At 37.8% G+C, this 26,164-nt stretch overlaps 1 protein-coding gene across 1 annotated transcript; it reads left to right on the plus strand.

Annotated features, from left to right (window-relative positions):
• The first annotated feature begins 1,325 nt into the window (after window positions 1-1,325).
• LOC133097275 (N-acetyllactosaminide alpha-1,3-galactosyltransferase-like) lies at window positions 1,326-17,092 on the plus strand. The gene is made up of 4 exons (XM_061199175.1): window positions 1,326-1,330; window positions 11,532-11,547; window positions 11,826-11,938; window positions 16,396-17,092. The coding sequence occupies exons 1-4, from the start codon at window positions 1,326-1,328 to the stop codon at window positions 17,090-17,092; spliced, it is 831 nt and encodes a 276-aa protein (XP_061055158.1).
• Window positions 17,093-26,164: the final 9,072 nt, after the last annotated feature.

The following is a 26,164-nucleotide window of genomic DNA, read 5'->3' on the forward strand; positions in this document are numbered from 1 at the left end:
TAACCGGGTACCCTAACCTACTGAGTTCAGTGCTGCTTAAGGTCATTGATGCATGGGACGAGCTTACTCCATCAGAGTAGAGCCGCCGTTCTCAACCAGGATGATTTTGTACAACCACCGCCACTGCTGCGCGCCCACGCCCCACCCCTGCACTGACCTCAGGGACATTTGGCAATCTCTCAAGATATTGTTGGTTGTCACAACTTGGGGGGGGGGGCGGTTGCTATGCAAATCTAGTGGGCAGAGGCCGGGGATGCTGCTAAACATCCTACAATGCACAGGGCAGGCCCCACATCAAAGAATCATCTGGCTCAAAATGTCAATCGTGATGAGATTGAGAAACCTGGTGTAAAGTTCCCTTGAACTTCATGAAGAAAGAAACGTGGGGAGCCAATCTGCATAATACTCACCTGTCTATACCCAGGGAATAGTCCCTAATGGGTGCCAAAAGCTTCAAACTCACCTGGTCTTAGTCCCCCTGTAACATTTCACAGCTCAGACAAAAGTAGTTCCCCATACTGGACACGAGAGGGCAGGAATTTCCCAAGACAACACTGTTATCCTAAGCAACTGCTTAGGATAATAACATCGAATAGGGTTACAAAGTCTTTTCTGGACCTGGCGAGGACTGCACATTTGTAGAAATAGATATGAGTTTTGCATATAAATGAATATAGCTATAAATATTTAAAAATCAGCCAAAGTTAGAACACACTTTTAGTAAGTTGGCTGTAACTGTTCAGAATAAAAGGTGGTTATGCTAGCTAGGTGTTTCAGTTAAAGATACTTTGGTTGCAAAGAACAGACATTCCCCTTGAGCTGTATAAACCCAAAAGGGAGATTACTGTGAGGCTACTGGAGAGTTCTACTAAATACAAGGGAGAGTTGACAGCCAGACAGTGGTATACTGAAGCTGGTTCATACCTGCTTGTGAGAACGTGTTGTGTGCAACACTTCCCAACCCTGTTCAGTGACTTCACTGTGGTAGCTTGATATCGGCCATAGTGGGAAAGTTTGCACCATGGGAATCAGCAAACACTAGAAATCAGGGTTCTATCCCCTTCCCTTCCCTTCCCTTTCCATCTTTCTAAGGAGGTGATTGTGTAAAAATTTACTAGCACATCACTACAACCAGGCCATAAGCAAGAGCCAGGGAAGTACAAGGGCTTCAACAGTTGAAAATTGTAAACTTCCCCTAAAGGTCTTCAAATATGACCAAGCTCCAACTATCTCCAGACTCAAGATTTCTTCCTTCAAAACTCTAAATTCCTGGAAAAGAAAACCCATATGGCACAGCATCCACTCATGCTCCCAGCAGCTGCGCCATGGGGTAGGTTTACTGGAGGGTAGGTTACACTCTGGGGAGGTTCTCAGAGAAGGATATACTGTTGTGAGCTCGGTAGATGCCTCTAAAAGTGTCTACCACATTCACTTATAGCTGTCTGGCTGTCAATCACTTCTTTCCACATATCTAAAATATTCCCTGCTACCATGATTCAAAAACGTTATGCACAACTCTAGCACAGACCCCTCTCCTAATAGCAGACCACAGAATCCACAGCCAATGTCAGAGGGCTAAGCCTCTCAGAGCCTACTATCTCCAGGTAATAACTATTTATCCTTTGGTTCCTTAGAAAGCCCATCTGACTATTCTGCAATCTGTGAAATAAATGGTAAATTTAGCTCACACCCAAATATACAAGAGTCAATAGTGAGAGACAAGGAAGGAAGAGGGGGGAAAGTTACAGTAACTCCTACTTAAAAGGAGGGGAAAAAATGAAAAATAAAAGGAGGGAATGATGGTTACCTGCTCAAGGGGCATTTCCTTACTCTGGAATTCAGTTGACCTCAGCAGTTGACCTCTGTTGTTAAGTTTTCTATCAAGGCTAGCAACAGTCTTCATCCATCATCCCAGTCTACTTCAGACCCTTTTAGCTATGTAAGATATGATTGGTCACAGGAGTCCAGTGGCAGGGTAACTTGTCTGCAACATGGACCAGCTGGAGAGCTTTCTCTTGTCCAAGGTCCTACTGGAAGCTCACTGCTTTTACACTTATCAGACAAGTGGGAGGTAGCTGGATACCCTTATGTGTGGGGACACTGCCTCCAAAATAAAAAGTATCACATAAGAGTTATGTGTCCCTTTAGTAGTAGGAGACATAAAGCTGCATTCTGGTTCTCAAACTTGGCTGCATTCTGGAATTACCTGGAGAGCTAATATTGATGCCTGGCTCCAACCCCAGAAATTCTGATTCAGTTGGTATGGGTGGGCATTGGGACTTTTTTTTTTTTTTTTTTTGTGGCTGTGTTGGGTCCTCGTTTCTGCGCGAGGGCTTTCTCCAGTTGCAGCAAGCGGGGGCCACTCTTCATCGCGGTGCGCGGGCCTCTCACTATCGCGGCCTCTCTTGTTGCGGAGCACAGGCTCCAGACGCACAGGCTCAGTAGTTATGGCCCACGGGCCCAGCCGCTCCGCGGCATGTGGGATCTTCCCAGACCAGGGCTCGAACCCGTGTCCCCTGCATTGGCAGGCAGACTCTCAACCACTGCGCCACCAGGGAAGCTCCTCATTCTCTCTATTATTAATGTTAGTTCTCTTTAGCATCAGGATTCTATAGCCTTAGCATAGTAATACTCATTATCCAAGGCATCACTATCAGTGGAAGCTGGTGCCTGGTAGAATGTCATGTCTCAGCCATACTCTGCCATAGCAGTTACTCCCATCTGTGTACATAGGCACAAAGACAGTCTCATGACATACGACTCAGCTCCATAGCTGCCTCATCCCCTCATTAACTCAGCCCAGGATCAGCTCTCTAAGGGTGTCCTAGCCAGGGTGCTATTAGAGTATTTAGGAAAGAGGAAGAGTAAGGACTCAGGCATGGTTGCTTGTCTTTTCACCTACTGTGCAACTATGGACAAGATAATAAAAGCCTCTGTGCCTCAGTTTATCTCATAGTGGTGGATTAAATTTGATAATATAAGTATTCAATAAATATTAGCGATTAATGAAGGGAATCTAAACTCATCTGGCAGATTAGGGAATACTCCCCTTAGGAAGGGATATTTAAATGAGACCTAAAGGCTATGTGGGAATTAGCTGGTGGAACCTGTGGCATGTTTACGGAAATAAAAGGCCAGTGAGCCTAGAAAATTGTTGGTGTGGGACTAGGTAAGAGAGGTGGATGGAACAGTGTGAAGGGCCAGATCATGCAGAATATCATGGCCATATAAGGAATGTGGACATGATCCTTACGACAAGGGGAGCCACTGGACACTGTTAAACAGAATAATGACATGGTAACACTGGTGCTTCAGAAACATGCTATTGGAAGCAGAGTGTAAATATATGGAGAATGAGTTGAAAAGGGGCAATACAAGGATAGGCAGAGGGTAGCACATCGCTAATTATATGGATAGTAATATGAGGGTTCATTATATTGTGCTCTTTACATTTGTGTACCTTTGAAATTTTTCACACTATAAAGTCTTTTTTTAAAGTGTACAGTGAGGCCAATTAGGAGGCTATTGCAGTAGCCCCGACAAGAGATGATGCTGACTTGAAGTCATGTGGTGGCAGGGAATGGAGATAAGGGATGGATTTGAAAGATGTTTTGGAGGTAAAACCAGCAGGGTTTAATGCTGGGTTTGATGTTGGGATTCAGGGAGTGCTCTGAGTGTAAAATGACTCTGATATTTCTGCCTTGCAAATCCAAGCAGATCCAGTGAGTTAAGGCAACATATGAAGAGGACCTACTTTGGGGAAGAGATGATGACTTTAACATTAAACATCTTCATTTTGTAGTGTCTGTGCAAAATTCAAGTAGAAGACATCAGAATATAGTTGGATATACTAGTTTTAAACTCATGGAAAAAGTATCATTATACATAAGGACTTGAAGCCACAGGAAAATGCCCAGAAGATTGTCAGTTGATCAAACAGAGGGCCTAAGAAAAACCCTTCTGAGAATAATTATCAAATCAAGACTGCTGAGCAGACAGGATATTTAAGGCTAACCTTAGATGGAAAATAGGGATGTATTTTCATTGTGATAGAAAGAGAAAATATTCAGCACTACAGGTAAATTTGGAGGTGAGGTGGCAGAAAGTTGAGGGAGCTTTCATCTGATGGCTACAATTTTCTCTGTGAATTAGAAGATGAGAACGAGAACTGTGGAAACAGACGAAGACTTCTGGGAAGCACAGAGAATTAACTTGAGGGTGGAAATCATGATTTTTCCATGCCACCACCATCAAAGTTCATTGTTATTTTTCTTACTCCTTCATGCTTATTTTGCATTTTACCTCTGATAATACAGCTCATGACTTGAGAGACACTCATCTATCTCAAACTCTAGTAGATATAATGTGACTCTTTGCATTATTTTTCCTGATAGGTCTATGAATACTCAAACAGAAGAATTAAAGCTGTCAGACTGGTTTTTTCCCAAGTAAGAATTCCAAACCTAACCGTGTGAGATTAGTCCATAGATTGGACAGTAGAAGTTAATAGATGGCAACAGTACTATGACTGGCATTCCAAATGTTGGAGAGCAGGTGGATTTTTGATTGTATTTTAAAAAATAAGCAGTAGCCAAGACCAACTGGGAATGGACATTAGTACCTACATCCTCAATGAATGAGAATCTAGATGACAGAAACACAAAGGGTCCTAGAATGACGGAGGGTCAAAAACATAAGGGTATATTTGAGATCATTTGGTTGATTCTCCTCAGTTCACCAATGAGAGAACCAAAGCCCAAATCAGGTAGATGGGCTATCTTTGCACCTCATGCTTTAATATAACGGCTTTCTTCTGGCCTCTCTGCCGCCATCTTCTTACTCTACCCACCTATCTTTCACCTTGATGCTGTAGATCTGAGGACTTCTCTTAATTAAAACTTTGAAAGGAGACATCCAGTTATTGGATAATGGTCCATGACTCATCCTCCCATAACATCATGACATTTGTCAGATCTAATCAGGGCACAAAAAGCACACCAATTATTTAAACAGAGAATTTAGTATAAAGAATTGTTGACTAGTATAAAGTTGTTAACTAGGTAACTTGAAAGACTGAAAAGAGAACTCTAAGGTGTTATGGAGGGAACAACTATAGGAAGTAATTATTTTCCCTAGTGCTGAAGAAACAAAAGGAAGAGGCTGGAATTATTAAACCTTAAAAACTTAGAGAAGAATCTCACAGAGCTTAAACTCTGAAGCTGCACAACTGGTGCTGGTGCCTCTGAGCTCTAGGGAGGCCTCTTGGGGCAGAGAACCAGCCCTCTAAGGAGGGGCACAGTGAGACTGGTTTTGCAGGTGCTAGAAAAACTGAAAGCTGGATTCAACTGCTGCTCAGGAAAGGAACTGCTATTGCTGCGGTGAAGACACATTGCTGGAATGGGACTTACAGGAACAGGACACAGATAAGAAGCCCATAGGAAACAGGAAAAAGCAAGTTCCTTCTTCCCCCAGCCTTGTAATTTTCCTCCAATGCCCTCTATTAGCAGAGCCTAACAGGATGCCCATTGGAAAAGGAGAAATGTGGTTTGCAGTGTCCCAGCTCAACATAATAAAGCAAGGTATAGTGTGGTGGCTTTAGTTATGAAAGACAATAGCTTAATAACTGACACAGCATCCCACTAACAAGACAGGTCAGTTATATCCTCATAATTCAAGGTACTGATCAATCACAACAGTTAAACAAAGTAGGAAACCATATAATCATTTTAATAGATTCCAAATAGGCTACTGATAAATTTCAATTCCCACTGCTTTTTTTTTTTTTTTTTTTTTTGGCTTAAACAACAGAGATTTATTTTCTCCCACTTCTGAAGACTGGAAATAGATCAAGGTGTTGGCAAATTCAGTTTTTCTTAAGGCCTCTCTTCTTGATTTGCAAATGCCTATCTTCTTGCTGTGTCCTCACATGGCTTTTTCTCTGTGCATACATCCCTGGTGTCTCTCCCTCTTCTTATAAGGACACCAGTCCTATTGGATTAGGGCCCTATCCTATGACCTCATTAACTTCAATTACCTCTCTAAAGGCCCTATCTCCAAATAGTCACACTGGGGATTAGAGCTTCGATGTACGAATTTGGGGGAGACAATTCAGTCTATAACAAGTTTTGAAACAGCTAATAGAATCTTTTTCTTCCAATTGAACATCAATTCCTATTGCATTTTTCATTTTTTCCCTTTGATGACCATTAATGTTGAACACCTCTTCATATGAATATCGGCCAGTTGGATATTCACTTTTGTAAAATGCTAGTTCATATCTCTTCCCTTCCCCACCCCTCATTGGATTGTCTTTCTTTTTTCTTATAGATTTGAATTCATATAATATAAAATTCACCATTTTAATAATTTAAAAATGTACAATTCAGAGGCTATCCAATTCCAGAATATCTTCATCACACCAAAAAGAAACTCTGTACCCATTAAGAAGTAACTTCTCATTCCCCTCTCCCCAGTCCCTGACAAACACTAATCTGCTTTCCATCTCTCTGGACTTGCCTGTTCTGGACATTTCATATGAATGGAGTATAATATGTGTTTTTTTATGTCTGGCTTCTTTCACTTTGCATGTTTTCAAGATTCATCTATGTTGTAGCATATATCAGTATTTCATTCCTTTTTATAGCTGAATAATATTCCATTGTATGGATATTCCACATAACCAATCATCAGTTAATGGACATTGGGTTGTTTCCACTTTTTGGCTATTATAAGTAATGGTGCTATGAACATTCATGTATAAGTTTTAATTTGAAATCTTGTTTTTACTTCTCTTGGGTATATAGCTATAAGTGGAATTACTGGGTCACATGGTAATTCTATGTTGAACTTTTTGAGAAACCACCAAACTCTTTTCCATGCAGCTGCATCATTTTACATTCCCACCAACAAAGTATGAGTGTTCCAATTTCTCTACATCCTTTCCAACCCTAGTTATTTTATCTTTTGTGGGGTTGTTTTTGTTTTTGCTTATGTTATGGGCATTCTAATGTGTGTGAAATGATATCTTATTATAGTTCTGATTTACATTTCTCTAATGACTAATGATGTTGAGTATCTTCTCATGTGATTATTGACCATTTGTATATAGACAGAAATGTCTATTCAAATCCTTTGCTCATTTTTAAATTGGGTTATCTTTTTATTGTTGTACTGCAAGAGTTATTTATATATTCTGGTTATTAGACTCTTATAAGATAAAGGATTTGCAAATATTTTTTCCATTCCATGGGCTGTCTTTTCACTTTCTTGTTAGTGTCCTTAGATGCACAATGTTCTGTGTTTTGATGAAGTCCAATTTATCTATTTTTTTCTCTTTCAATTCCTGTGCTTTTTGTGTCATATCTAAGAAACCATTGCCAAATCCAAGATCATGAAAATTTACTGTAGTTTTCTTCTAAGAGTTTTATAATTTTGCTTTTACATTTAGATCTTTGATCAATTTTGAGTTAATTTTTGTATATGGTATGAGATAAGGATCTAATTTCCTTTTTTTCATGCGGATACCTAGTTGTCACAGCACAATTTGTTGAAAAGACTATTCTTTCCTCCATTGAATGGTCTTGGCACTTTTACTTGAAAGTAGTTGTATGGGTTTATTTACAGACTCAATTCTATTCTATTGATCTATTGATCAATAGATGTATTGATGTAGACATGTATTGATTAATACATGTCTATCCTTATGCCAATAACCACACTCTTTTCATTACTGTATCTTTGTAGTAAGTTTTGAACCAAAAAGTGTGAATCCTCCAACTTTGTTCTTGTTTTACAAGATTGTTTTGGCTATTTGGGGTCCCTTGCAATCCCTATGAATTTTAGGCTCAACTTGTCCATTTCTGCAAAAAAAAAGGCAGTTGGAAAATTGGTATTGTATTCATTTCCTAGGGCTGCCATAACAAACCACCACAAACTGGGTGGCTTAAAACAATAGAAATTTATTTTCTCTCAGTTCTGGAAGGCAAAAATCCAAAATCAAGGGCCGTGCTTCCTCTGAAAGTTCTAGGAGAGAATCCTCCAATCTCTGCCTCTGTCTTCACAAGGATCTTTTCTGTGTCTCTCTTCTATGTGTCCTTTAATCTTCTTATAAGGACACCTGTCACATGATTTAGGGCCCAACCTAGTTCAGAATGACCTCATTATAATTAATTCCATCTGCAAGACACTATTTCCAAATAAGGTAACATTCTGATGTTTCAAGTGGACTTCAATTTGGAAGGGACACTATTTAATCCTTCTACAGGTAAGGATTACATTGAATCTGAAGATCACTTTGGGGTGTACTGCCATCTTAGCAATATTATGCCTTCCAATTCATAAACACCAGATGTCTTTCCATTTTTATGGCCTTTTTTAATCTCTTTCAAAAATGTTTTGTAGTTTTCATTGCACAAGTCTTGCACCTCTTTGGTTACATTTATTCCTAAATATTTTATTCTTTTTGATCCTATTGTAAATGAAATTATTTTCTTAATTTCATTTTCAGATTGTTCATTTCTAGTGTATGGAAACACAAATGATTTTTGCATATTGACCTTGTATCCTGCAACATTTATTAGTTCTAATAAATTTTTGTAGATTTCTTAGAATTTTCTCTGCTAGTAGAGATAGTTTTACTTCTGCCTTTCCAATTTGGATGGCTTTTATTTCTTTTTCTTGCTAAATTGCTCTGGCTAAATTTCCAGTACAATGCTGAATGGAAGTGGATAAAACAGACATCCTTGTCTTGTTTCTGACTTTAGAGGGTAAGCTTTCAGTCTCTCAACAATAAGTATGATGTCAGCTGTCAGTTTTACAAAGATGCCTTTTACCATGTTGTGGGAGTTCCTTTTTATTCCTAATATGTTGGGTATTTTTATAGTGAAAGAGTGTGGGATTTTGTCAAATGACTCTTCTGCATAAGTAAAAATGTTTTTTACTGGCTTTGGCATCAGAGGAATGCTGGCCTCATAGATTGAGTTAGAAAGTTCTTCTATTTCTTTGGAAGATTTTGAGAATAATTGGTGTTGATTCTTTAAGTGTTTGGTAGAGTTCAACAGTTGAGCCATCTGGCCCTGTGCTTTCTTTGTTAGGAGATTTTTGATTGCCTTTACTTGTTATAGGTCTATAAGATTTTCTAGTTCTTCTTGAACCAGTTTTAGTAGTTTGTGTGTTTCTAGGAATTTGTCCATTTCATCCGAGTTATCTAATATATGGTGTATAGTTGTTCATAGTATTCTCTTATAATCCTTTTTATGTCTGTAAGGTCTATAATAATGTCCCCACTTCCATTCTTGATTTTAATAATTTGAGTCATGTCTGATTTTTTCTTGGTCAGTCTAGTTAAAAGTTTGTCAATTTCCTTGATCTTTGCAAAGAACCAACTTTTGGTTTCATTGATTCTATCATTTTTTTTCCCTCTGTTCAGTTATCTCTGCTCCAATCTTTATTATTTCTTCCTTCTGCTTGCTTTGGTTTTAGTTTTCTCCCGCCTTTTTTCCTAGTTTTTTCTAGTTTCCCCTTTTTTTCCCTTAAGGTAGAAGTTTAGGTAATAACCTAAAAAGCTCTTTCTTCTTTTTTTAATATAGATGTTTACAGCTATATATTTCCTTCTGTGTACTGATTTTCACTGCCTCCCATAAGTCTTGGTATGTTGTATTTTCATTTTTATTCATCTCAATGTATTTTCTAATTTCCCTTATGATTTTTGGGTTTTTTTGCTTTTGTTTTTTCCCTTATGATTTTTCTCTTTTGGTGCATTGGTTTTCTGAGTGTGTTGTTTAATTTCCAGATATTTGTGAATGTTCCAGATTTATTTCTGTTACTGATTTCTAATTTCATTCCATTGTCATTGGAAAAGATGGTTTGCATATTTCCAGTCATTTTAAGTTCATTGAGATTTGTTTTATGACCTAACATGTGATGTATCCTGGAGAATGTTCCATGTGTATTTGAGAAGACCATGTATTCTGTTGATGGGTAAAGTGTTCTGTGTGTGTCTAATTCTTTCTTTTGCCTGCTCAGATCTGCTGTTGAAACCCTAAAGTGAATTTTTTCATTTCAGCTATACACTTCTCAATTTCAGAATTGCTATTTAGTTTGTTTTTATAATTTGTATCTCTTTATTGATATTCTCTATTTGTTGAGACATTGTTCTTTTGGTTTCCTTTAGTTCTTTGTCCATGGTTTCCTTTTGTTCTTTAAGCATATTTTAAATAGTTGATTTAAAGTCTTTCTAGAAAAGCTCAATGTCTGGACAGTTCTCGTTAATTTTTTTCCTGTGAATGGGCTGTACATTCTTCTTTATTTGCATAACTCTTAAATTTTGGTTAAAAACTAGACATTTTGATTATTATAATATAGTCACTCTGGAAATCAGATGCTTTTGCCTCCTCAGAGTTTGTTGTTCTTGTTTGCTGTTGGTTATGGTTGTTTGTTTGTTTAGTGGCTTTTCTAAACTATTTTTAAAGACTGTATTCTTTGTCTTGTTTGGTCTCAGAAGTCTCTGTACCCTTAGCTTGTGGTCAGCTAGTGGTCTGACAGAGATTTCCTTAAGTGCCTAAAGCCTGAGAGAGAGAGATGTATTGGAGGGCAGAAGGAGGAGGAAGAGGAGATGAAGGAGGAGGAGAAAGAGGAAAAGAAGAAAAAGGAGAAGAAAAGAGAAAAGAAAAGAAAGGAAAATAAGAAGAAAAAAAACACTTACAGTCTGTGAAGATTGGCTCTGTGTTTAGGCCCTCCTTCAACACAGCCCAGCTGTTTACAACTCTGCCTTGGCCTTCACTTCCTGTGTGCCTTGAGCCTAAATATCAGCCAGAGGAGAAAGCCTAGGATCTTCAAAGATCTTTACTGAACATGCATTCTGCCCTGAACATGTGCATGGATTTCTCAATTCCTTGTTATGCATGGGATCTTGTCAAAGCCCTTACTTTCCAAAGAACTGTCTTCCAAATGCTTCCTCCCCAGGCTTTCAGCATATCTAGTGTTTATTCTAACTGTAATCTTTTGACCCAGGTGGCAGGGACTTGTTCTTTTTAAAAATGTTTTCAAGGAATACCCTCCACTTAGCCACTTTTCTATTCTGAGAGAGTTCTGAGTTAAGTGAAAGAAAAGAATGCACTATGAGTCAATCCTTCAAGGAATTCTCAGATAGGTCAAAACAGACAAACATAATGCCTTGGGAATTAGATCTACTCTTCTCTCCTCAGAATCAGATACACTGAGAACATGGTTTGATGTTTTCAATACCACAGCTATACTGGGAAAGGAGTTGGTGCAAGTTAAAATACCACAAAGCTTTTCTACTCCTAGGACATTGAGTCTTTTTTTTTTTTAAGATAACTTTTGCTTGGCTGCTCTAAACCTTTGGCTATCTTCCAAAGTTCTGACAAAGTTGATTCTGACAGTATGCAGCAATATTAACATTGGTAGAATTTCAGATTATGAAAACTGGGAAGTTCATTTAAAAAAAATATGGCCTCTGTAAATAATCAATGTCCAAAAGCCTAAGACAGTAGATTTTGTCCAAATATAAGAGAAATTGTTACTTTAGACTTTGGGCAACATTTCAACTATGTGTCCTCAAGGAAGGATCTTGGAAGCACATTATAACTAATCAGTACATGAACTTTTGTAATGATCTAGCCATTTCTGATAAACTGTTTCTTCAGTTTATCATGACCATCAAGGCTTTGGGTTAGAAGTAAGGAAATGCTGCAATCAGACACAGGCTTTATACATTAGCAATATCTACTACAGTTTTATTAAAAAGTATTTTGTTCATAGTTCTTATGTCTTCCTTACAGTGCATCAAGTCTCTCAAACATACTACCAACTGGTCAGCTCCAGTTATGTGGCATGGCACTTGCAATGAAGTGGCACTGGAAAATTATTACGCAAGTCATAAAATTACTGTGGGGTTGACTGTGTTTGCTGTGGGAAGGTAGATATTGCCAAATGTCCTTTACATTCAGGCTTTTTATTGTAGAAAATGGGAGATTATCAATAAATTCCATCTCAAGAATTTATAAAAAGTAGTGCAAAATAAAACCAAAGAAATCAGAAGTAAGGAAATAATAAAGGTAAGAGCAGAAATCCATGAAATTGAAAACAGAAAAGCAGTAGAGAAAAATCAATGAAACAAAAAGCTGGTTCTTTGGAAAGAATCAATAAAATCCATAATCCTCCAGGAAGACTGGCAAAGAAAAAAATTAATGCAAATTACCAATATCAGGAAAGAAGCAGGGTATATCACCTCAGACCTTGCAGACGTCAAAAGGATAATCAGGAAACACTATAAAATACTCTACACACATATATTTGACAACTTAAATGAAATGGACCTTGAAAAGCACAAACAACCACAACTCACCCAACATGAAATAGATCATTTGAATAGCACTATAGCTACTGAGGAAATAGAATTCATAATTTTAAAAACTCCCAAAGTCTCCAGGCCCAGATGGCTTCACTGGAGAATTCTACCAAATATTTAAAGAAGAATTAACATAAATTCTACACTATCTCTTTCAGAAAAGAGAATAGGAGGGAACACTTCCCAAATAATTTTATGAAGCAAGTGCTGCCTTGATATAAAAATCATACAAAGAAAGTACAAAAAGTATTAAGTTGAACAATGTACATATCACCCATTAAAATTATAAAGTTTATCAACCTTACAGTAACTTGTTATTAAATATTGATAGTAATTTACTGTTAAAAAAAAAAGAAGAAAAACACAGAAAGAAAGAGGAAGAAAGGGAGGAGGGAGGGAAGAATCCTTTCAGAAGAAGCTTCCCGTGTACCTCCTTGCTAGACCCATTCTGATCCCTTCAATTTGCTGCCCCAGAATCTGTAACAGGGCATAGAGAGTGATCCCATGCTGGGGCAATGCTCCTACCTTCAGGACACAGATGGAGTTTCTGCTTCCTTCCCACCCACCCTCAATAGAACACACTGAGTCTTGGAAGGATCCTCTGTAAGGGAAGGGGTGCTGAAACAAGAACCTCATTCACCTCACCATGAAACCCCCTCTCTGTGTTAAAGAACCCCCAAAGTTTCAGGAATAATGGCATCAAGTTCCCCTGAAATTAGGAATATAGGTGGGACTGAAAATGGGAGGATAGATTGAAAGTATCTATATGGAACATTTCGACATGAATATCTGCTACAGGGATGAACAAATAAGCCAATATAATAAAACAGAAAGCCCCATGCAAATGTTAAAGACTTTCTATTTATTGACAATGACATTATAGACCTGTAGGGAAAGACTTCCATAAATGATGCTGGAGAAAGTCAGTGTCAACACAGGAAAGTTGAAATTGTACCTCTATAGCATATCATGTACAAACATATACAAACATCAAATACCAGTTAGTTTAAAGACCAAAAGTTAAAGGAAAAAGTATAATATACCTTGATGAACTCAAGCTAGAAAAGGATTTCTTAATCAAGACATGGAAAATACTAACCATAAAGGAAAAGGTTGATAAGTCTGACTGTATTAAAATTAACTTTACCTGGGGCTTCCCTGGTGGCGCAGTGGTTGAGAATCTGCCTGCCAATGCAGGGGACACGGGTTCGAGCCCTGGTCTGGGAAGATCCCACATGCCGCGGAGCAACTAGGCCCGTGAGCCACAACTACTGAGCCTGCGCGTCTGGAGCCTGTGCTCCGCAACAAGAGAGGCCGCGATAGTGAGAGGCCCGCGCAACGCGATGAAGAGTGGTCCCCGCTTGCCACAACTAGAGAAAGCCCTCGCACAGAAACGAAGACCCAACACAGCAATCAATCAATCAATAAATCAATCAATAAATAAGAACGTGAATTTCTAAAAAAAAAAAAAAAAAAAAATCCAGACAAGGGAGAGAAGGTAAAAAAAAAAAAAAAAAAAAAAAAAAAATTAACTTTACCTAAGAAAAACCCAAATTGAGGGCCACTCTACAAAATAACATGGTCAGGGTCATGACCAACAAGAAGAGAAATTGACAGAGTGGAAGAGACTAAGGAGACATAGTGACTAAATGCAGTGTATGTCCTGGATTGGATCCTGGAAACTAAAAAGGCCATTAGGGGAGAAACTGGTGAAATCCACATAAAATCTGTGGTTTAGCTAATAGTATTTTACCACTGATAATTTCCTAGTTTTGACACATGTACTATGGTTATATAATATATTAACATTAGGGGAAGGTGGGTAGAGTATAGATGGGAACTCTATCATATATCTGCAACTTTTCTGTAAATCTAATAGCATTCCAAAATAGAAAGTTTTTAAGTTGAAAAAAAAAGTTTGCCATTGTAGTGACAATAAGCTTTTTTTTTAAAAAAAGCAAATGCCTGACATTAAGCTTTTGATTGATTGCTGAGACATCCATTTTCTTTTATTTATTTATTTATTTATTTTTTAGCCGCTCCTCGCGGCTTGTGGGATCTTAGCTCCCTGACCACGGATGGAACCCAGGCCCTCTGCTGTGAAAGCGCGGAGTCCTAATCACTGGACCTCCAGGGACTTCCCTGAGACGTCTATTTTAAAGACATCTATCTCAAATAAAAATATTGCCAGCTGTATGGCACGCTTACTAGCTAAACAACTAGATAAAGAGCCAGGTCATCCCACCCATGAAATTCCCCTTTTAGAAAGCCCTGGGTGATCTGATCTACATAACTGATCACATGTATGACCCCGCTTTTTCCCTCTCTTGCCTTAACTTTTGCTCTTATGTTTAAAATTTGCCAATAAAGAGTGAACTTGCAAAACCCTAGGCATCCCACCCTCAACCCCAGTAAAGGCAGAACCCCAGGTCCTCGTGTTTCTCTCTCTCTCTCCGCCCCCTCCAAACTGTGACCTCCCTGTGTGGCCTCACGCATGCCAGGATTTGTGATTAATAAAGCTTATTTTCTCAAAGTTCCCTGATGGTTGTTGTTGAGGTGTATCTTGAAATTATAATAAGAATGACAAGTGCTGGTCCAGCCATAATGTAGGCTCTGGTAGTGTCTGGTGGGGAGCGGGGTTGTCTCACCACAAGTAGTAGGGACTCAAGTAAGTGCCCCTAGGCATTCCTAGCCAATAGCATCACCATCTATAGGCTGAGATGGACACAAAACCGCCCTATATCACACTATACACAAAAATTAATTCAAATGGATAATAGACTTAAATATGAAAGATAAAACAATAAAGCTACTAGAAGAAAATGTAGGAGGATATTTTCACTACCTTAAGGGGGCAAAGATTTCTGAAGTATGATACAGAAGCACTAACCATAAAAGAAATACGGATAAATTGGACTTTGGATTTGAGTTGCTAGCTTCCAGCTCAATACAATATTTTAAGTGATATTTTTCATAATGTACCTAATAATTTTAGATATTCCAAACTAGAAAGTTTCTCCTGACCCCATCTGTTATATTTCTTAAAACTCTGATCAATATCCAGATCTTATTTTTAATGATTATATGAACATCATTTGAACTAGTTGCGTATATTACCTTTCCTTTTTTGAATTTACCTGAGGCCATTTATTACTATGAGAATCTTTAACTGGCTGGAGAGACTGGAAATGAGAAAGTTTTGTTTTCCAGTCCAGCAATCTTAGCAAAAATATGGCAAAATAAGAAAGACAGTGCAGACAGTGGATACAAAGCATGTCACCTCTGACCTTTTATGCATAACTAACTACTCTAAAAGCAAGCCACGGGCTTCCCTGGTGGTGCAGTGGTTAAGAATCACCTGCTAATGCAGGGGACACGGGTTCGAGCCCTGGTCCGGGAAGATCCCACATGCCACGGAGCAACTAAGCCCGTGTGCCACAACTACTGAGCCCACATGCCACAACTACTGAAGCCCGTGCACCTAGAGCCCGTGCTCCACAACAAGAGAAGCCACCACAATGAGAAGTCCGCGCACGGCAACGAAGAGTAGCCCCCGCTCGCTGCAACTAGAGAAAGCCCGCGCGCAACAACGAAGACCCAACGCAGCCAAAAAATAAATAAATAAAAATAAATAAATAAAAGCAAGCCACAAACATCAATAACTGCTCTTGCAATGACCCATGACCGTTCCTGCCTACACCCTCCAAAGCAAACCCGCACTGTTCTGATAACCCTGAAAACTCTGGCTTTTGTTTTGCGCTGGGTTCTGTGCAGTTTCCTGATCTCACCAAGTTTTATTCTCTCTCATAAGGAATTCCTCTTCTCTCCTATAATCCATAAAACCTCATCAAGGAGAGGAAAGGCAGATAATTTCACTTTTATACTACTTAAATACAACTCAAAAAGCATATCTAATGTTTGGTTGCTTAGTAGAATTTTTGGATAAACTACAGTGTAATTTAAATAATATGTGTTCCACTAAACTATAAGAATATGAACTTAATTGCTTCTTATTTACTTCACAGATACACTGACCATTATTTGTACACATTTATATCATCAGCTGATAAACATTTTATGGCTGGCCAGAAAGTCATAATTTACGTCCTGATAGATGACTTCTCCAAGTTGCCTTGGATAGAGCTGAGTCCCCTCCGTACCGTGAAAGTTTTTGAAATAAAGCGAGAGAAGAGATGGCAAGATATCAGTAGGATGCGCATGAAGACCATCAGTGAGCATGTTGTGGATCACATCCAATACGAAGTTGATTTCCTCTTCTGCATGGATGTGGATCAAATCTTCTTAAGAAAATATGGACTGGAAACTCTGGGGGAGTCAGTAGCTCAGTTACATGCTCATTGGTATAAGACAAGTCCTACTGAGTTACCTTATGAGAGAAGTCAGTTATCAGAAGCATATATACCTATTGGTAAGGGAGATTTTTATTACCATGCTGCTGTATTTGGTGGTACTCCTATTCAGGTTCTCAATATTGCCAGGGAATGCTTCAAAGGAATCTTGAACGACAAGAAAACTAACATTGAAGCAGTGTGGCATGATGAAAGTCACTTAAACAAGTATTTCTTTCTCCATAAACCCACTAAAGTCTTGTCACCAGAATACTGCTGGAATATGTTTGGAATTAATAGTGAGATTAACACTGTCAGACTCTGTTGGGCTGTTAAAAATTATGACTATCTTAGACAAACTGTAATTTTATAGCCCTTCCTTTGTGTTTCTAAATTTAAAAGCATCATTTTGTCTTGTCTTTAGAAAATTAGTATTGACAAATTTTAGCACTAAAAAAAATCACTAACAGAATGACAAGCTCACCAACACAGTGTATTTATACTTTTCCTCACATTCTTTGTGAATCATATAACAAGGGATATAGCAGTTGCAGAATGAATGTATTGACATCAGATGGAAATATAGTGTTTTTATATTTTGTGTGAATTTTGAGGAAATATTATTTTTGGATCACATTGGATAAAATAGAATCTGTCAGGAGAAAATGAAACCTGAAATATTTTCATTGATCCAAGTAGACATATATTTCTTATATTGCTTAAGGAAAGGGATCGTCTAAAGGTGTGGATAAGGGAAATCAGTGCAACTATACTAATCTACTCTCTCTGTAAAATTTTGAGGACATTAAAGCTGCCACCAGAGGGGTAGACAGTTACTTAGAAAACTTTGAGTCATTCAAAAAGAACTATGTGTTTTGAAACTGCAAAGTTGTTTGATGTAAAAACTAATGATAAGAAAATTTTAAATATAGAGAGAAAATTGAAAGTCCTCCTGTACTCTCCCTTTGAAAACCTATCACTCGATGTATCCTTTACATATATATATATATATATATATATATATATATATATATATATATGTATCCTTTATATGCATTTTTATCCTTTATATCCTTTATATGCATTTATATGCCCACCACATGAATATACACACACACATGTGGGTGCACATGCATATATGCTTATATTCTGTTTTATACAAATTGACTTATATCACATACTTACACATGTACTTGCATGCATACACGTTTTATCGGTAGTCAGGGTCTAGTTAGGAAAATAGAACTACTGTTCTAGGTATTTCAAACAGTGGTAATTTAACACAGGGAACTGGACATATAGGTGATAAAAGAGCTGAGGAGCAAATAAGTTATATATATATATATATATATATATATATATATATATATATATATATCTCACATCTTCTTTATCCATTCATCTGTCGATGGACACTTAGGTTGCTTCCATGTCTTGGCTATTGTAAATAGTACTGCTATGAATACTGGGGTGCATGTATCTTTTCAAATTAGAGTCTTCTGTAGATATATGCCCAGGAGTGGGATTGCAGGATCATATGGTAACTCTATTTTCAGTTTTTTAAGGACATTCTCATAGAAATGACTTCCATTTGATAATGGATTGTAGCTGCATATAGCTAAGCTTTTAGTTTGTTGGATCAGATAACATTAAGTTCATGGTGGGTAGGAAAGGTCATAACTCACATTTAGAATCCCATGTGTCCAGCATTCATTTGCCACCTGAGCTATGCAAAATGCTCCATACAGTATATTTTCCACTTGAATCTGCTAAGGGGCACAGAAGCTTCCTCTGCAGATTCTACCTTATATAGAGCCTTCTCTCGCCCTGGGGATCACTCAAAATTGTCAGGGTTACCAATTTCTCAATAAATAGGTCAGAGCAGTGCACTCAAATACAATATATGTTGCCTCCAATATCTAAACAGTCCCACTGAGCTTGATGCCCCTGGTTTGGTGGTAAGTGGTGCAATGAGCAGGAACTTGTTCAGAGCAGATACACCCTGCATGCGCCTCAGAAACATCAGTGGTGTGGCAAGCCACTGGACTTTGATGGGGTTTTTCTTCCACCTTCTGGTATACATTTGTATTAGCATGACATCTGGGATTCTTGCTCTTTTCTGCTCAAATATTCAGCATGATGCTAACAATGATATCCTGTGAGTTGCCCAGGTGACCAAGGACCCTGTGGATTATGTTATGACAATGCAGGAGAATTCACATAGCTCTAAGGTTTATCGATGTCTCTGCCAGGTAAAAGCAAGCTGCTTTTGATAATCCATATAATTGATATAAGGAAAAACATCTGTCAGCTACAGACCAAATACCAGGGACCATGTTCATTCGCTCCAGGAAAAAGGTGCAACACCTGGAAAAGTAGCTGTAATTGGAGTCACCACTTAATTAACTTTATAATGATCCACAGGCATTCTCCAAATTCATCTGGCTTTTATACTGGCCAAACAAGCAAGTTAAACAAGGATGTGATAGGGATGAACAACCTGTAATGTTCAAGTCCTTAATCGTTGCACTAATCTTTACAGTCTCCACCTGATTTATTATTTAGTAGGAGAGCCTTTTACGTTGGCTTCCATTTGACCCTGCTCACCACAGTAGCCCTTACACCATGGGTCAGAGACTGATGTAAATATTCTACCAGTTGCTAAATATCAATATTTCACCCGTGAACTTGATAGGGACACACAATTCGATTTTGAGCCTTATCCTCAGCTCATGATCCTTATCCTCATGATGGCCACTTACACGCACACATGCGCACACACAAAATGACACCGTAAGAGTGATCTTATTCTGTGCCCATGCCTTGAACTGAGAGTTTAAATTTCTAGACTTATTATTTTATTTCTCTAAGCTCTCCAGAACAGTCAGAAGCAGCAATCCCATCCCACAGACCTTGTCCTCATTATAACCATGAGGGCTAGTACAGCAGCTACATAATGTCTTCCCTTTGATTGACACTTCCTACCAAGCAATAATAGGTTATAATTTAAATAATTGTGATGCCACTATATACCACAGATTTCTAGTAACCCACAAGTAGAACAGGGTTTTGATAGGGACAGAGTAAAGGGACAAAGTAGATAATTCAATACTTAATCCCACTAGGGGATTGTAAGTAAAGAAAAAGTATGGGAGAACCATGTAAGTTAATGATCACTCCAGAAAGCAGGTTTGCTTAACCACAAGACCAAGCAGGCTTGCTTAGCAACAAAACCATGCAAGAGAAGCATGAGACATGCCCCAAAACAATAAAACAATGGTGGCATGAGACCCACATCTTGCCCAGTGAGCTCAGTAAGTTAATGACCCATAGGACATGCTCTCTGCACACATAAAAAACAATAATTTGTGGAAAGGTGACATTTCAAAGTGAAAGACCCTCATTGTACTGAGACCTGAAATAATTTTTCCACAGTGCCATGACAGTCCTAGCTTGACCATGCAGGGACAAGAAAACTCCCCTGCCCAACCTGGAGCAGCAGCTGATGATGGAAGTGTGACATCTACTCAAGAATGAGGAAGGAAGTGGTCTTTTCCCCCTCCCCCCTTTTCCTTTGACTATAAAACTGTAGCCCACTAAGTTCTCGGGACATGGCACCCTCTCACCTGCCCGCTTGTAAACCTCACATGTGTCCTATTCTAATAAAACGCTTCTTATCTATCACTTTGCCTCTCACTGAATTCTTTCTGCCCTGAGACATAAAGAACCAGAGCTCCTTGGAGCCCCCTGAAACGCCATCTAGTGGTTTCAGTTTCATGGTAGTCAAACTTAAATAGGTGAGCAACCCAATACCAGAATCCCATTTTGAGAGACAATTGCTTAGGGTCTTTGGCAGATAGTTTGCAAAATGGACATTATTATCCCCTCTCTGTATCCATGGCCTTTTTGCATTGCCCTAGCTAATGTATTGAACAGCCAGATACGTGAATATAGACCAGCAATCCCCAAACCAACTGACCAGAGTATTGTAGATACATGAGTGCTTTCCCAGCTGAGATCAGCTGAACCTGGCCCAGATCAGCAAAAATTATGCATGGCCTCATGAGCAAAAATCAAGCATTGTTGCTTTAAGCCATTAAGGTTTGGGGTGGGTTTTTATACAGCAAAAGCTATTTGATGCCAGAGTACCCCAAGTATATACTAGGAACTATATCAATCAGGGTCTAGTCAGAAAAATCTGGGTTTTTAAAACGAGGGATTTTAATTCAAGAATTGGTTACACAGGTGAAGGAATTGCTAGGGAGCTCAGTGGGACAGTGAGGTGACTGAGAAGCTGTGACCAACCCAAGAGCCAGAAGGAGGTGGTCTTACTAAAGGCCCAAAACCAGGGCCATCAGGAGAGTTGGAACCCCCTACAACTATGAAGGGCACAGCGATCTGATGGAAGGTGAAATCACAAAGGAGATTTTAACTCCAGCTTTGTGATTTTTCTTTAAGCTCTCTAGTGCCTTTAGATACAGCCATTTAACCTGCCAGTTGGTCCTCGATCTCTTTATGTCCTTCATTTCATTATATAAGTTAATATATGTATGTAGTGTAGTGCCTGGCCCATAAGTCAGTGTTATACCAGTTATCATCATCATCATCATCATATTTTTATGGCAGGAACTGTTGTTCCCCAAAGCCTTTTTCATCAATGAGCACCTCACACATGGGAGTCCAGGGATAATTTAATTAGCTGTTTAATGCCATATTTCATACCCTGCCACATACCTCTCTCTGAATACTAATGTGATTTCTCAGTTGCCTTTAAGCCCCAAGCAAGGCCTAATAGCCAATTCTAGAGTCCCCCAGTTTCCCCAAGTTTATGTTGCCTACAACCTCTCTTTCTTGTACCAGTACCTGAATTTGTCAGGACATTGAAAATGATTCTGATTCATCTAAACAGAGAAAAAAATTATGGAATGGCATGTTGGGTAGGAAAGTTGAACCCTCAAATCTTAGTGACCTTAAGACAAAAAAAACCTTCCTTACTCACCATATATTACCAGTGAGGGTTGGAGCCAAGCAATCTGCTCCATATTGTCACTTGGGGACCCAGAATGATAGTGGGTCCACTATTTGTGATATTGCTAGTCACAGTGTCAGTGGAAGAGAGACTTTTCAGTGCCTCAACCTGGACTTATCGCATGCCCCTGCCAAGTGCAAAAGGGCTAGGAAGTGCTATATGCCATCTGCCTGGGAAGGAAGAGGGAACTAGATCGTAGTGAGTAATAGCAATGTTTACTACAGAATGGTAGGAAGCAGTTCACAGTACTTAGCAATCAGCAGCTGAAGAAGTATAAAGGGACTTAGGAAGGAAATGCACAGATAAGATTATGCCATAGATATAAATCTCTTTGAGCAACAACCCTGACCGCATCACTTATTATCTCCCTGCTGACCTCCAAACCCTTGGAAACATCTGCCATAATGTTAGTCCTTGACTGTATTACAAATAATCTCAAAATGAACTCCCTTAAGTCTCAAAGTTCCAGGTAGCAGAATCTGATTAGCATGGCAGGTAGTTTAGATCATGTGCCCATGTTTTAGCTGCAACTGGCAGGGAAAGGAAATTTCTGCCTATTTCAGTTTCCATACTGGACAGAAGGATGCTTTTGCTTCTTGAATTTAGGATTCCCTCTAAATGAGGGTGTTCAGGTTTTGGGCAGCCAAAATATAAAAATGTGCATTGTATAGTTTGAATGTTTTGCATATTTAAGGATATTATATAAGTAGAAACACACAATATATGTTCTTTTTTGTCTGGCTTCTTCCACAGTATAACTATTTTGAGGTCCATTTATGTTGTTGCATATATCAATACTTTGTTCTTTTTTATTGCTGAATACTATTCCATTCTATGGACATTCCATGCCAGTTTGTTTATACATTCACTTGTTGTTGAACATTTGGGGTGTTTCCACCTTTTGGCTACTACCAAGAAAGCTACTGTGAACAGTCATGAACAGGTCTTTACACGGCCATATGCTTCTGTTTCTCTTGGGTAAATATCTAGGAGAGGAACTGCCAGATTGAATGGTAAGTGCTTGTTTAAATTACTAAGAAACTGCCAGACTTTTCCAGAGTAGTACCATTTTACTTTCCCCACAACAGCCTATGAGAGTTCCAGTTCTTGGAACCTCACCAACACTAGGTGTGGTCAGTTTTCTTAAATTCTAGCCATTCTAATAGGTATGTGGTGGTAAATACTGTGATTTTAATTTGCATTTGCTTAAAGACTAATGACGATAAAGACTAATATGGTTTTTTCATATACTTATTTGCCTTCTGTGTGTGTTTTGTTTTATTTTGCAGTGAAATGTCTGGTCAAATATTTTGCCCATTTTTAATTGTATTTCTCCCAATCTCCAGTTTCCTTTTCATTGTCTTAACTGTTTTTTCTCCTATACATTTTATTGTTTTAAATTTTACATTTAGGTCAGTAATCCATTTTGAGTTAATTTTTCTCATATGGTGCAAAGTGCTGATCAAAGTTCTTCTCTTTTTTTTTTTTTTTTCTTTTGGGATATGGATATCCAATTGTTTTAGAGCCATTTTTTAAAAAAAGACTATCCTTTCTCCAATGAATTGCTTTTTCCTATTTGTCAAAATCACTTGTACACATAGGTGTAGATCTATTTCTGGACTCTTGATCCTGTCCCAGTAATCTTTTTGTCTATCTTAAAACCATATGGTCTTAATTACCTTTAAATCTAAAATTATGTCTAAATAAAAAAATTTATTTAAAAATATAAAAATTCAGAGACCTAATAGAAAATGAACAAAGGTATGGACAGTTTACAGAGAAGGAATTACAATGGCTTTTAAACATGCAAAAAGATGCTCAACATCAACCATAATAAAATAAATGCAAATTAAAACTCCACTGAGATACAATTCCCACATTTCAGCCTGTCAAATACTAAAAATTATAACAACACACTATATTGATGAGGGTGCAAGGAACTGATTACTTTTATCCACTGATGGTACAAAGTTAAACTGGAACAATCTCTATGAAAAACAATTCAGTAACATTTATTTAAATTTTAAATGGGTTTAACTTTTGACCCAACAATTCCATTTCTAGGAATTTATCCTGCAGTATAGTTCAACATGTGCTCATAGAGCATGTTCAAGTATTTTCACTGTGGCATTTCTTAGAATAGCAAAGACAATAAATAACCAAAATCTCTAGCAATAGAAAACTGGTGAAATAAATTATGATATAGTCATATAACAAAATACAGTTTACCAGAAAAAGAATGAGTCAGATGTATGAGATGTACTGGAATGATCTTCAAAATATACTGATGAGTGATAGTTTGAAAGTACTGAAGAGTGTTTTTAGTATGCTCACATTTGTGTGAAAAGGGGAACTATATACTTAAAAATGTATATATGCTTTCAGGGCACAGAATAGTTATGGAATAAAACCCAAGAAACTATGAATAGTGGCTTCCACTGGGGATGGGATAATAGGAAAAATCAGATGCTGAGGTAGAATAAGAGTTAGTGTACATTATATAACTTTTTTTTCTGTTAGAATGTGTGCCTTTCTCTTTCAATAAGAAAAACTATTTATAAAGAAGGCAAAATAAAGGTGCATGCTTATCTCAAACGAAGAGTGAATATCTCAGAAAGTGTGAGATGATTTGATCATTTTCTTCTTTGTGCTCTTCTGCACTTGAAAAATTTTATAACATGAAAATGTGTTACTTCCATAATCAGAAAAATAAGTACTTTTAAGATATTCTTAGAAAGCATAAGAAAAAATTAGCTTTACCTGAGATAATTAGACAATGCCTAAAAGAAGATGCTGCACTTGTTCTGTCATTCATATACACACACCGCTCAAAATCTATTTCCATAAGCAAAAGTCATCCCAAAAAATGTAAGTACAACAAAGGAAAGGAAAAGCAAACCATTCTTTAAGTCCTTTGGTTTTTCAAATAAGACAAAGTTCTACCATCTGGTAGCCTGAGAAAAACTTCCTACCAAATGTATCATTATGACAGTATCATTATGACTTTCTTATGTTCTCATCATCAAAAAGAGTGGTGACATCACCATTAGTATAAGACTCAAACACCAGGAAAGTATTAAACAATATCTGATTTTTTTTACAGAGACCCCAAAATATAATGCTTGGGAAACATCCTAGGACTTTTTCTCTTTATATCACCAAAACTAAAGGTAAGGCTCTTAGGAAGGAACTGTATGAAAGTTTGGATGATCTGGCAAAATCACAGATAAGGATCATCCCCAAACCTCGGCCTTAAAAATATATTGTACAAAATAGGTGACACATCAACATACTCCTGACCTTTAAAAATAATGTCATTGAGGGCAGATTGTCAGAAAATAATTTGGCTAAGTGGAATCTTACCACATACATAGGGCATTTCTAATGGTCTTGAATTTAAAAGGTGGTCATTTCTCATTGCAAGGACACTAAAATTGTGCCCAGTTAAAGCCTTCCCAGTGTGGTATTATCTATAGAAGAACTGTAAGATAGAAATATAATGCAAGCCACATTTGTAACTTTAAATATTCCAGGAGCTACACTGCAAAAATGTAAAAGAAATACGAAATTCATTTTAATAATATATTTCATTTAACCCACTATATCCAAAATTTCATTTCAACATGTATTGAATATAAACAATTATTAATGAGATATCTCACATTATTTTTTCATAGTGAGTCTTCAAAGTCCACTGTTGGACTAGCAACATTTCAAGTATTCACTAGTCACTTGTTGCTAGTGGCCACCATATTGGAAGGTACAGATCTAAAACATCTTGCTCATTAAGTGAGGGTTCAAAAAGTAAATATCAGAGACCTCCATTTTACTCCAACATATAATCTAAAAGCAGGACCTGTTTTTGGATGATGCCTACTGAAAACCAGTTTATGCTTGTAAACGAAAATCCTGCCTAACACCTTCAACACAAGCTTGGTCATTGGCTGAAGCCAAATATTCCATTTTAGAGCTTAATGCCTTTAATTTATATTTTTAATCACTGTTTACTAGGATATACCTTTGAAAGAGCTCATATATTCTTAGGTTTCTAGTCCTATAGACTTTGAATAAATTATCAGTCTTAATATCTTTGTGAGGAAAATATATAGATATATAGATAGATAGATAGGGATACATAAATCAACTTTGGGGGCAGAATATATCCTAATGCATAATGATGTCTCCCTTAGTACCCCATTTTATTGTCACAGAAGCCCAAGTGAAATAGAATGAGTTTTATTGAATTTCTTTTACACAAACAGGGTGGAATTTGATAAAGGAATACAAAAAGAATATCACAGACACTTTGCACCTAATCTAAAATGGATCCCTCCTAAAGGGCCCACCCTAAGGGAGATTTCTGCAGCACTTCAAACAGAATAGGTGGTTCTCCTGACTCAAGTCTGCCTTCTTCCT

This window comes from Eubalaena glacialis, chromosome 9, assembly GCF_028564815.1.
Source record: "Eubalaena glacialis isolate mEubGla1 chromosome 9, mEubGla1.1.hap2.+ XY, whole genome shotgun sequence".
Classification (NCBI taxonomy): domain Eukaryota; kingdom Metazoa; phylum Chordata; class Mammalia; order Artiodactyla; family Balaenidae; genus Eubalaena; species Eubalaena glacialis.

Bases quoted from the DNA above. Each gene is read 5' to 3' on its own strand.
- LOC133097275 (XM_061199175.1), top strand. The intron at 11,939-16,395 runs GTAGATATTGCC...TTTACTTCACAG, and splicing joins ACTGTGTTTGCTGTGGGAAG to ATACACTGACCATTATTTGT.